Genomic DNA, 13,928 nt, shown 5'->3' with positions numbered 1-13,928 from the left:
TGGTAGACCCATAGGAAAACGACCATTAGGAAGACCTAGGCGCAGATGGGAGGATAATATTAAGATGGATCTCGCAGAGATAGGAATACAAAGTAGAAACTGGATCCAATTAGCTAAGGATAGAAGTCAGTGGAGAGCTTTTGTGAACGCGGCACTGAACCTCCGGGTTCCGTAGGCCATAGAGTTAGTTAGTTTAATTATTATCATTATTATTGGAAAAACTCTCTCTTAGAATTATATTCGGTATGGCCGGATGGAAAGGGATGTTACAGCTCCAAGGCGTGGATATGTGTGCTCATAATTATACACACTGAAAGACCTGCAGAGAGTATTTATTATTTTTCATTAAAGTTGAACAATTACTCTTATTGCTTGCTTCACATTTTCTACTATTGGTATATTGGAAATCAATGGGGCAGTAGTTTTTGACTGAAAATGTGATTTACAAAAGGGATTTGTTGATAATTGTATGCCTGGAGATCACTATTTCCTACACTAAATAATTCTTGATTCGTGTTTAACAATTTGTTTTCAAGTTTTTGTTCGATATGACATTAAGTATTATTGAATAGAAATATCTATAACTTTTATTTACTAATTTAACTTATTTTATATTTCAGTGATTCAATAATTACCTTCAACAATGAAAAACTAATACTTGGGCTCGATCCATTGATTATGAATACTAGTGCACACGTAAGCATTTTAAATATACTTTCCACAAATGAACATGAGTAGATGAAATGAAATGATATAAAAATTTTCAGCTTAACGTTCTACGATTATGCCCTAGATGGATGAGTAATTCAAGTGAAAAATAATGGCATAATTAGTGGAATAATAATGTGGGATGAAACCAGAGTACCCTGAGAAAACACACGAACACAATGATGTCCACCAGGAACTTACTTGAGCGGTGAACTGGCCAGGTACCCTTTCACCAGAGATCAGGGCTATACCACTAAACCACAGTGCTCCGCAAATATATGTAGTAAAATTTGTATTTTAGTAACTATGATAAACGTAATATCAAATTATAAGATTTAGCAATAACAAACCTATATTTAAGACCATTCTGGTCTGAGGAAAGGAAACTAGTTATATAGTAGACCCGCATCTAAAGTGTGATAACTATAAATGATAGAGAATCATGTAACTTTTGATAAAAGTAATAGTATATGTTGGTTTCATTTAAATATTTCAACTCAATTTGAAATACCAGAATTTGCACAATGTGGAAACGAATGTTGAAACACAGGACTAAAAATATACATAAAATGGAAATAAAAATATTATTCTGTAATGATTACTAGAAAGTGATGAAAAAATGGTAGAATATTTCAAGGAAAAGTTATAAGTTTTATTGTGCCTGACTGCTGTCCCAAACTCCCGTACTCCGATTAATAATATAAGAACATTGAATAATTAGTTAAATATTAGAATATTATATTGCAATGCACTTTTACTACAATATTATATTACAATGCACTTACAATGAAATGACCTATCATAAAATTATACGTTTAATAATTTAAAATACGAGGGCTATCCAGAAAGTAGATTACGTTTTCGTCTGTGTCCGCTAGGGGCGGGGCTAGCGCGGCCATCTTGGGGTCAGAGCGTTGCGCAGCTCAGTCGGCATCTAGCCGTGCTAGTGAGAGGTTCGTGCTGTGCTCCGTTAAGATACTGTGACGGTTTGAAATGTCTGCGTTAATTGAAAATCCCGCGAGCTGCGAGGTGCGTGCAGTAATAAGGTTTCTGACAGCAAAAAACTGTAAACCGATAGAAATCTATCGGCAGCTGTGTGAAGTGTATGGGGACAACATTATCACTGAAGGTGGAGTGCGACAGTGGGTCATAAGATTTAAAAATGGCCGAACCAATGTTCACGACGAAGATCGAAGTGGGAGACCCAGCAAAGTGACTGCCGAACTTGTCGAAAAAGTCGATGTTAAAGTCCGTGAAAATCGAAAGTTCACAATAACGGAACTTTCTTTGAGTTTTCCACAAATTTCGCGAAGTTTGTTGCACGAAATCATCAGCGAAAAGCTTGGTTACCACAAGTTTTGTGCAAGATGGATTCCAAAAATCTTGACAGAGGACCACAAAAATCAGCGAATGGCTGCAGCGTTGCACTTTTTGGACGCCTACAATAAGGATGGTGACTCTTTACTCGATCGCATCGTTACTGGTGACGAAACATGGGTGAAACACGTGAACTGTGAAACGAAATTGCAATCAATGCAGTGGGGGCACACAGGTTCTCCCCAAAAACCCAAGAAATGCATGCAAACAATGTCGGCAAGGAAGATGATGGCGACTGTTTTTTGGGACAGAAAAGGTGTGATTTTGGTGGACTTCCTGGAAAGAGGCACTACAATAAACGCTCAAAGGTATTGCCAAACTCTGCAAAACCTCAGAAGAGCAATTCAAAACAAGCGCAGAGGAATGTTGAGCTCTAAGATCTTGTTGATTCACGACAACGCCCGGCCCCACACGGCAAATGTCACGCGTGAAGTTCTTGAATCTTTTCAGTGGGAGTTGTTTCCTCATCCGCCGTACAGTCCCGACCTGGCACCGAGCGACTTCCACCTATTCCCAGCAATGAAGAAGTGGCTGGCTATGCAGCGTTTTGATGACGACGAACAGCTGCAAGAAGAGGTAACGAAGTGGTTGAAGTCGCAGGCGGCCGAATTTTTCGACGAAGGAATTTCCAAGCTCGTACATCGCTACGATAAATGCCTTAATTTGAATGATGACTATGTCGAAAAGTAGTATTTGTGTGTGGCTTTCATCTGTATATAATAAAATTTGTTTCCTATACTTTGTTGATTTTTTATTCCAAAACGTAATCTACTTTCTGGATAGCCCTCGTATGTCAATGTCCATATAAAATTACCGACTTTTCCATATTATTATTTAAATTTATTGCCCAGTTATCCCATGTGGTTCACCTTCACCTCAATCACATCTGTGTTAAATAAGATCTTTTGAAAATGGCTACCAATATTTAGTTTCATCTTAGTTTTTTAATATCAAAATCAATGTTATTTAGGTTTCTTAATTTTGTTAACAACTTGTATAATATATTAATATGTTTATCAGGACGAAAGAACATATATTTATCAAGATATATAAGACGTTTCTTGACGTTTCATGCATCAGGTCTGTTTATCTGTGAAGTGTTACATTTGAGAGGCAGGTTCACGTTAAATCCTTTCCATCTGAAAGTTTTTGGCCTTTGCACGTCCATCCTGATATGCACCTGTGTGAGTTCAATGGTTCTCCTTATCCCGTTGACTATAGGAAATACAGAAAAATCAATCATAAATTTATTAATGATTTTAAAATTCATCACTATTTTTTAATGATGCTTGTTTCCATTTTGAGGGTTGCATTTTTCATAGTTTACTCTGCTTACTAATTTTGATTTGTGTTATGCATTATTGGTGTCATATTTTCTGGCTACAGAAATTGTCATTCAGTGCCCTTTCCGTTTTCGTGACCACGTTAAGTTCAAGCTAAGGGTGTGGTAAAATATGTTATCGTTTGGGTTTGCTAAGGGAACATCATTATTCTATTTTCTAACAGTCACTTGATTCTTTATTTAGAATATCTCATCAAAATATCGCCTTCCCCTCACATTTTCGGGCGAAATCTTATGTGATACAAACCTAGCCATGTCTTGCGCTCCAAAGGTCTGTAGCTAAATTTTGTATGGCCAAATCCTTGCAGTCCAAAGTATCTTCGTAGCAAAATCACACCTGACCAATTCTTAAAGTCAAAACCGAGCGGACCAAATTTCACTGGACTAAAACTCGTATTTTCCTCCGAAAATTTCGGTTTTCCTCTTAAATGCGCTCGATTATTCTCTCCGTGCACAGCAGTAAAAATATCATGTCAAATACTCAAATGTACGAGCTAGCGAAGGTAACAAGTTTGGTATATATTTTGAGGAACCGAAAGCTCAGTGAGGTAATTACCTCTCCTAGTCATAACTCCAGAAAGTAATGTTACATTTGTTGTATATTTTACAGTATGTAAAGCCATGTTAATAGTTTTCCACGTGTGTTCAATAAAATTGATGTGCTCGATGCACTGTTGAACTCGTGCTGAATGGCAGGTACAGTTTGACAGCAATTGCTTGATATCATCCATTTTAGCACTCTCCAATCCATGCCCTTCAATTTCTTGGGTCGTCCGGGCAATTAAGAGACACAGGTAACACCGTGACGTTTCCATTTCAGGATCACATGCCTCACCTTTGATTTTGTGTGGCGCAATTGGGCACTATTGGCACGATTCAACAAACCCGCAATATGACAGCGATGATGGCACCCCTATCGAATTCACTTAGTCCTTGTATGCGCGCCATTCTCAGCCAAACTAACTCCTCCCATGACACATGATCACTGATAATACCATATGCACCGAAAGAAATGACTGGCGTCGTGCAAGTTGCTCTCGATTCCTTACGTGGATATTCAAACAGACTAACCGGTGACACTTTGGTATAGATAGATAGATATAAATAAAATATATTTAATTTTGGAATGAGGATGCTGTACACACTTTTGTTGTACATTAGTTATCATTTAACTATTTTATTATTTGTTATTTTATATTTGCGTTTTTTTTCTTTTTTTGTATATCTGCAGCTATTTATCCATGATATTTATGATGTTCCCACACAAGGCTCCCATCTCACAGGAGCCATTATGCTTTTTAATGTAAAGGAATTGCATGCGGAGTATCTAATTAGAGGCGAAATAGCAGATGAGGATGTCCGCAGACTGAGTATAGAATCTCGTCAATGCAGATTCCCAGAAGAAACTGAAGGACTGTGGGTACTTGAACATTATAGTTATACCGCTTGTCTCTGGCAGTGCAAAATAGAAAAAAGTATGGCGCTCTGCAATTGTACAGACACCATGGTAGGAAACAACAGAGGTAAGTTAAATGCTTTGGTTAAAATAGAAATTAGTAATCGTTGTAGTTGGATATGGAATGGTAGGGTGATTAACACTATACGGTATATCACGGAGCGAAGAATATATCCTAGATTTACCACCAGTTTTTCATTTTCCAAGTATTGCATTATTATGTTTTACGTATTTGAACTTTATGGTAGAATGCAAGAAACCTACAGAGTGATACATTTATGATAAATATTGTTGTTCACTATGCGGAATAGATAATATGGTAAGTTTTAATCGTGTAATATAAAACGCCGTCAATATTATAGAATTAATAATCTTTTTCCAGTATACAGACACTATTTATTATTTACAGCATTTGATGTCATACTATTTTTTTCAAATAAGATATTACAATTCGATTCCAGCAAGTCTTGACATTATGTAATATGTTTCTCGTAATATGCACTGCCCCTGCACTCCTACAATGTACGGTAACCGTTACGTGTTAAGGTGCACAATCATTTTGATAAGCTTATCCTTGTTGTGTGCAAGTTAAATGTTGGAGAGAAAACTTAAGATTATTTGACCAATTTCGTTAGGTCACTAGATATTATGGATGCATGACAGGCAGCGTAATGTTCCTTGCTGCAATTCTTACTATACACAGTTATAATTCTTTATCAAAAGTGCTATAATTTTCAATCATTTTAAAATGAGTGCGTAATAATTGTTTTGGAAACATAGTTATAGAAATGCTTGTAGTTTATTAGGCATATATATAGTACATGTAAATGCTAATAATAGGGTACTACTACTACTACTATTACTACTACTACTACTACTACTACTACTACTACTACTAATAATAATAATAATAATAATAATAATAATAATAATAATAATAATAATAATAATATATCTTACCCATGGCTAAATATATATGGATATATATTTTCGGTTTTAAAACGTATTATGGGCATTATTTATACTCGTATAACAATATGTTTATTTCTCTTTATTAATGAGTCCTGAAACAACATTTAAGCAGGTACTTTCGGAGAGCTTAGCTTAGCTTCGGTTTGTTCTGTAGCGCAACTTCTGTATAGTGACGAGTTTTCTTATTTCCTATCCCATCATCCTGGTCACTGAAGATGGGTTTCTGTTTGTACCGTTTAAGAGACTACTTATCTGGCCCAACTCATAAGATAGTTACGCAGGTTGATAACCGCTTTCGCCCACCTAGACCACTATCAAAACGAGTGTTCTTCTTCAAATATGTAACCCTCTAACAGAATAGACGACAAATCATTATTCTCTTTTTCTGCTGTTTACCCTATACTATTAACTCCTTATAGCATATAGTTCAGACTTTCAACTTCTCGCAGACTTCCTCATTGCAATTCCTCTACCTTACATCACTCGATCCAACATAAGTGTTGGATAATAACCCCACCGTAATAATAGGGATCCCCCGGTCTTCATTCCACCCAGAGCGACCCCTGAACAGATGATAACACTCCTTCTTCAGTCTAGCTCTCTTCTCTATGTTGTGTTGTGATGTGAAGTGCACCTCACAATTTCATTTTTTACACATGTTCTGTTCTTCCCTCTCTCCTGATTAACTGTTGGCTAGTGTTCATATCCTTTTTAGGTCTGATGATTATAGTTAACGGCCATGATGTCCTTTAGTTGGAGTGAATTTGTATATAATAAAGTTAATAAAATCTCCTTCGCCTGACAACAATAGACCTAAACCTAAAGTTCCTATTAACTTCGCATCCCTAATAAAGGGCATAAATCTTTCGGTGTGTGCTAACTGCGGCTACCAAAAGAATCCTTTGAAAGTAAAGGAATGATATTGTTCGTTACATAGTATATTATAAACCGTTCTCCGTTTCGCATTTAGTGCATGATCTTTGTACAAGGCGGGAACGAGATTGGCAACAGACAGGAAAATAATAATGTATATGTAGTATGTTAATAATAATCTCTTCTTTAAATTGACATTGCGAAATAGCTCTCTTCTTCCGAATTAATAAATTCTTTTTTTAAGTATGGATTTAGGAATTCTAAACTATGTACTATAAGTTTGTATACCTGAGACCCTAGCAAGAGGGATGAGCTCAGTGTGTAAAAACATAAAAGTGAATAGTGACGGAAGTCAAGACGAGAGTACTATAGATATTGTTTTCATGCGAAAGAAACTATCTTTGGACTGATTAACCTAGACAAATTATAATTCCACAAATCTGAAAAAAAATATTCGTAAATGAGGCTCTTAGCATAATTAATTGAACTTACTTAGAGGAGAACCTGACGGTTCATTCAGTGTTCATGTGGAGATGGGGGCCGAATAAAATACAACTTTTCCATTGAATGACTGGCGGTGGAAACTAAATTGTATAGTGACTTTGGGTTTCGAATTTTAGACTATGGAAAAAAGAACTAGCTTGCGAAGTAACTGAAGATACCTTAGAAATAACTTTAAGGTAATCTCAAATAAAAGACTCACGTTGGTGAGTGGCACCCGGAACTTCACACAATCTCTGTAGAGCCCATACTGATATAACGCGAACACAGTGAACAATTATTTGATTTGACTTTCTCAATAGATTAGCTTTATTTGATTTGTTGAAATACTTTGCATAAAATGAACCTCAGTTAAAGCATTCTCGTACCATCAAACATCTCATAATAAATTGTAAATGGTAAGGATTCTGAACGCTGAAGAGTTAAAAGCATGGTTATCCCAATATTTAATTATGCTCTTCTGTTCTGCGATGGTGGCACAGAATGAAGCTTTGTTTTTTAGGTTTGACAATCACTGTATATTCACTATATTAATGTTGTTTTTATTTATTTATTTATGTATTTATTTATTTATTTGTTCCTTACTTTGTTTGTAGTAGCGTAAGCTTTTTTCCCGTCCTTTGTATACACCTTTAATTGTGAAAAAATATTTAAATCTATTATAATGATTCTTTCTTTCCCCTGTAACAAATAATTGTTGGAAAGATGAATTCACTTTATTTCCTTTTCATTTACTATTCCTTCTAAAACGCGTCAAATTATTCTGATACTAAAAGTGAATTCAGATTGGCTCGGGAACCGGTCAAAACCCCCACAGCCAAAACACCCACACTCAAGAAATGTCAAAACGCCCACACAAACGGTCATAACCCCCACACAAATGGACAAATCTTCCAAACACACGAACGGTCATAACCCCCACAGCCTAAACCCCCACACTCAAGAAATGTCAAAACGCCCACACGATCGGTCATAATCCCCACACAAATGGACAAATCTCCCAAATGCACGAACGGTCATAACCACCACAGCCAAAACCCCCACACTGGTAATCGGTCATAACCTCCAGCGGTCATAACTCCTACACAAATGGACAAAACAGCCACACATAGCAACGGTCACAATCCCCACATAAATGGACAAAACTCCCACACAAATGGACAAAACTCCCACACAATCGGTCAAATCTCCCACACTCTGAAATGATCCTGGTTGTATGTCTTGCCCTTGTACTTTTTAATAACATTTTTATTCCACTTAAACGGATGTTGCAACTATTCTTCTTGCACTGTTTTGTAATGACAGAAACACTAAAGTAGGCGTCGTAAAGAGCCGCAACAAAGACGTGCAATCATGGTATTTTCAGAGTGTGGGGGATTTGTCCGATTGTGTGGGGGTTTTGTCCATTTATGTGGAGATTGTGACCGTTGCTATGTTTGGGAGTTTTGTCCATTTGTGTGGGAGTTTTGACCGATCGTGTGGGCGTTTTGACATTTCTTGAGTGTGGGGGTTTTCGCTGAGGGAGTTTTGACCGTTCGTGCGTTTGGGGGATTTGTCCATTTGTGTGTTGGTTATGACCGTTTGTGTGGGCGTTTTAACATTTCTTGAGTGTGGGGGTTTTGGCTGTGGGGGTTTTGACCTAGATCCATTGGCTTCATGTTTATTGCGTTTTACATTTGTTGTCTCCCTGTGCAGCCGAAGTTCTTTTCAGCTCGTATTACCTAGTTTTTTGTACACTTATGAGCTATTCATTTTATTTTGTGTGTCATCTCCATTAGTAGATATACCCTTCATTTTATAATGTGGTAAGTAGTAGGTTTGGAATTTAATATAACGTTTGCCTCTTTGTTTATTAGCCTTCCTTTTTGCTCTATAGTGTCGAAGGAGTAAAATTTTGTCAAATAGTAAATATATAGTGAAGAACCTATGTCCAATAAGGATACGTTTAGCATGAATGTAAACATGCTCAAGTGATGTTGATCCACAAATTGGTGACGGATGGTTGAATTAAAGAGAAACTCCATTATTTAAATGGAAATTGTAAAAATTCAGAAACATGATGTGCAGACTAATCTAAATTCATTTCTAATATGAGAATATCCATCTACGCTGTTCTTCAAAGAATAGGAAATTTAAGGAGTCAAAGTAAATTTATCTTTCCAACAACTCTATTATTTTTGGGAAGGGGAAGAAAGAAACAATCATTATGATATTGCAAAACATTATTTACCATTAAAGATATAAAAGAAGAAAATGCAACCTAAGTAAGGAGAAAGAAAACAAAGAAGAAACAAATAAGAATAATACCAATATAGTGAATGTGCAGTGACCTTTCTAAATAACAATACATGCGACGTATCATGCCATCCGTCACTTTCAACAGTAAAGCATTACTAAACAGGAAGATTATCATGCTTGGAAGTTTTCTGTCTCAGGCATAATTATGGCATTTTCCAATTTTATTAATTACGTGAAGGCATACGCTAAAACAATATGTATACTAAACAATATATATGAAAACAACAACTTTACATGATTTTTATTATTACTATTGTTCAGAATTTCTTCCCACTATAGTTTGTTATGACATGTGTGACAATGAGTGACTGGTTAGTTGAGGTTTTTTCTTAATCAAAATTTTTCTATAAATCAAACAACATTCAAACGAAATGTTTTTTCAGTATCTTCTCCTTACTTCACTGTGAGCGCTACAGAAGTTTTGTTTCTATTCCAAAGATAGGGATACCATTCCCCAACATGTGCCTTCCGGTTATTATTACGTTAAAGATACTCCTGCGATACGTACAATTATTTTGTAAGTTGTTCCCCTTTTCCATAGATCCACCGTTGCTTGATTCCGAAATCCATCATTGTTTTGTGCAAATCAGGCTCCACTGCCAGCCGTTCAATGGAAAAATTAAATATTTTTTTGTTCCTATCTTAACATAGGTCACAAAGATACAATAAAGTTTTCCTTCGAAAAAAGTTCACTTAAATTTTCTTGGGAACCCCATGTGCGATTAAAATTTTACACTTTGGCAAAATTTTAATTTGTATTAGCTTAATGATTCCAAAGAAAATTTCCTACATATGGAAAGTATATTTATCGTACTCCCTTCTAGAGTTCCGTTATTAGATCCTTTGTGTTATACGCACCCATATTGTTAATATTAGAACAAATGAATTTATAGCATGTATTTTACAATTCCTAATGTTATGCTAAAATAAAAGGATTTGTTAATTCGAACGAAGTGTATTGTGTAATTTTAATTTATAACAAAATTATTATTATTATTGCAATACACTTATTTCAAGACAATTTTATTTAATATTATGTTGATGTTCCTAACCTCTATCCTTAATTGTCCAAATATGACTGGACTGTACTTCAATACGAAGCGGATAATGGTTGATAATACGTGAAGTAATTGGTATAATCATTGTTTTAACATCATTTGCATCTTCGGACTCGTTAATGAAGAAAACTACACACATCGTATTAACAATTATTAACCAGGGAACGGTCGAGTCTTGATTTGTGACGCGAGTGGTCGACAGGTGAGCACGGCGCTCACTTACAATATAATCGTTTCCATATCTGTTTATGGCTTTATATGGAATTTATTTTGAACACATTTCTGTATGTTGACATTTTCTGATGTATTATTATTTTTATTAAAATAAAATCGCTAATAAAATTATAATGCGTTTATATATAACCATTTCTTATTACAAGTTATATCTATTTTTATTATCAAAGTTTTTTTTATGAAATCAAATTCATCTTATCCCATAAACAATATGATTATGTGATTATCACTGTCGCGTAGAATAACATTTTTATTGTCATTATCACATAAGGATTACTTTTTCTAAAAAAATATTTACATAATTAGAGCGAGGTTTCAGTATATGCTCTGCATATGTTCATACTATTTATATTTTGAGTTGGAAATTTCTAATGAAACTAAAGATATATGTATCTTGATACAAACAGTAGGTATTTCAATAAGACGCTGTTCTACACCATGTTTCATCACTTTACTGATGTCACCCATCACACTTCCAGAAGATGCTGACACTGTGTTTCGCACAGATTGGCACTTGACAGGCAGCATATCATATCGTTTTCTTCTGATTTTCGCAAGCCGTAGCTGAATCTGCTCCTTCTTGTTGCCCATGATCTCGGAAAAATCACTCAAGCCGTCGGTGAGCGTGGCGCTGATAAAATACGCATAGTCACATTTATATGACCAATACTACTCCAACAGGAGAGAATGAAATGGTTACATTTGACTCTCACACACAAGACACATCAAGAGACAGCTAGACGTCGCCTCAAGTCTGCGACCCCACTAGGGCAGCTTTGAAACGAAAATATAAACCAGGGTGAGTGCTGCGCTCACCTGTCGACCGTTCCCGGGTTAAGAATATTCACAATTGTATGTAATTGTATGTTTAAAAGACAATTTCTGGAGACATTTTTTATAGCTAAGTGGACTAATAATTTCCTTAAAAACAAAGAATCAAACGAATTACCTAACTATTATAAAAACTGTTGTTAAATAGAGCTGATCGGAATGCCGGTCAGCTAAAATCGCCAATATTACTGCAAAGCAGTAGGATTGTCACGAATAATCAATTTAATTTCGGGAAACCACATATGTAAAAAAGTTTCTAATAGTAAAATTGCTGGTTTTGTGATGAATATTACGATAAAAGTTACGATGATGTAGAGGACTATTTTTCCCAAAACTTTAGACGATACCAACAAAACAGTGTAGGCAACATTAAACAGATGACAACTTCTATATAAGTCAGCCAGTTTTCAGTATGAATGTTTTTCTTATATAATATATTTAGAACTTCTATACGAAAAAGAACATAATGTAGGCGTTTGCGACAACTAACCTTAAAGAACTTATAATATATATAAAACTGCTACGCTTCAAATAATTGTATTTAATGACAAAGTACCGATATCTAAAACTATACATAATTAAATTTCTACTCTATCGCATAATTACCCTCATCCAACTTATTTACATGATCAAGACATATATAATTTATTATATAAATAATCTAATGCTAGTTCACTTACAATTACAGTAAAAATATCATCATCTTATGACTTCAGGTTAGGTTTATAATTTTATCGACATTTCTCATAATCATCCCATTTCATTTACTTTGCTAGTACTGATTTAGTTATTTCTTTTTCAGTTTCTTTTCTTTATTATCCACTTTAAATATTGACAACCTTCTCAGTTCGTGCCTTTGAAACGGGGATGTAATCTTTGAAATGATAAGATCACCTTCCACTCACCATCTAGAATAAGTGGGTACGATACTGATTTCTATGCGAGAGGTAAACGCTTTAAGCAGGTTTCTTATGGGGATTAACTTAAAATGACAACTCAAAGATTAAATGGATAATTGACAGTTATATTTCTGATTACTATGTGTTGCTGTGTAAACGGTGTGTTCTAAGACGGATATCTAGAAAGTTTGCCAGAATAGCAACCCATCCCAAGCATTGAGCATTTGATCGCTGATTTCGAGGTCACACATACCTTGAATGATGTCTTCCGTCGATGGTCGCTGGTGGTGCTCTCCTGGGGCTGGACTCTGAGTGTCGATATCGCCAAGTTGATATCGTCCTAGATAGGTGTCTCTCTGATTAAGACACGGCCAACATTGGTAACGGCTTCTCTGACCAATGTCCTAGATAACTAACTCCCAAAGTTAGTTCGTTGAATATAACTGCTTTGAGACTCCAGTCTCAACTTTGTAGTTGGAGCGGTACTTTTAAGACACATACAAACGTCTCCGTTGTATTGGAACTTCTTCACTCTATCGACTCGGTACTTCTCTCTCTGATCTAGAGACCTCCTGCCCTCTGGTTTTGTTTGAAAATCGTCCTCAGGAATTCGATGTTGCTGACTGACGTCAAGCACGTGTGTCCTCCTTTCTTTGGAAAAACAAGGTTGCTTCCTTGTTTCGCGAACAACAACTCAATACTTGGAATGCTCTGATCTCATGATTCTAGACAATTTCTACATACCCGTGAATGTGTTTCGTGTTCACAATCATTATACAATTGCAACTCAAAAGGTTTTACAAATTGTTCTTGCCAACACATTTTCTAAATTTAGTCCCTGCATTCGCAGACTACTAATTATGTGCTTTTACTTGTTTTTATTAGCTGACAACAGAATTGTATAAATTTCATAAAACTTGCATTATCAAGAATCTTAAGCTTGACAAATTATATTCGTTATTTTTCCTTCACCAAACAAAAATTTAAAATCTTTCATAAATCCAATATTCCAAATAAACATAAAATTAATCGTTAAATTATGAGCTCTGCTATCTGAAAATACAGGCTCTGCCATATGCCCCTTCTTGAAAAATTATTAGCTACGCTAACAAACTAGATCTCATCGGAGATCGTGATTAAAAAAAACGCCCTGTAGATATATGACAAAATATATGAAAATATAACTTGAAATCGAAACATAATATTGACAAAAATAAAGAGTATATAACAACATAAATAAATATTTACAAGTCAATTGAACCATTTCCTAACCAAAAAAATTAATAATCTATCAATATTTAATAATTATTTAATTATTTCATTTGATTAATATGTGATATGCAAAATATACATTTAAAAGTGTACTTTCACTCCATCTC

The 13,928-nt window shown here is 35.3% G+C and overlaps 1 protein-coding gene across 1 annotated transcript in view; it reads left to right on the top strand.

Moving 5' to 3' along the window:
* The window catches only part of LOC145685154 (pickpocket protein 11-like), a 73,935-nt gene that overhangs the window by 8,430 nt on the left and 51,577 nt on the right, over window positions 1-13,928 (top strand). Inside the window, exons 2-3 of the mRNA XM_081757507.1 lie at window positions 621-696; window positions 4,659-4,950. Of these exons, the coding sequence (XP_081613633.1) occupies window positions 621-696; window positions 4,659-4,950 (368 nt within the window). The remainder of the gene's footprint in view (window positions 1-620; window positions 697-4,658; window positions 4,951-13,928) is intronic.

Source organism: Thermobia domestica, chromosome 5, assembly GCF_964235325.1.
Source record: "Thermobia domestica chromosome 5, izTheDome1.hap1.1, whole genome shotgun sequence".
Lineage (NCBI taxonomy): Eukaryota > Metazoa > Arthropoda > Insecta > Zygentoma > Lepismatidae > Thermobia > Thermobia domestica.
This window is presented reverse-complemented; position numbering and strand designations above follow the sequence as displayed.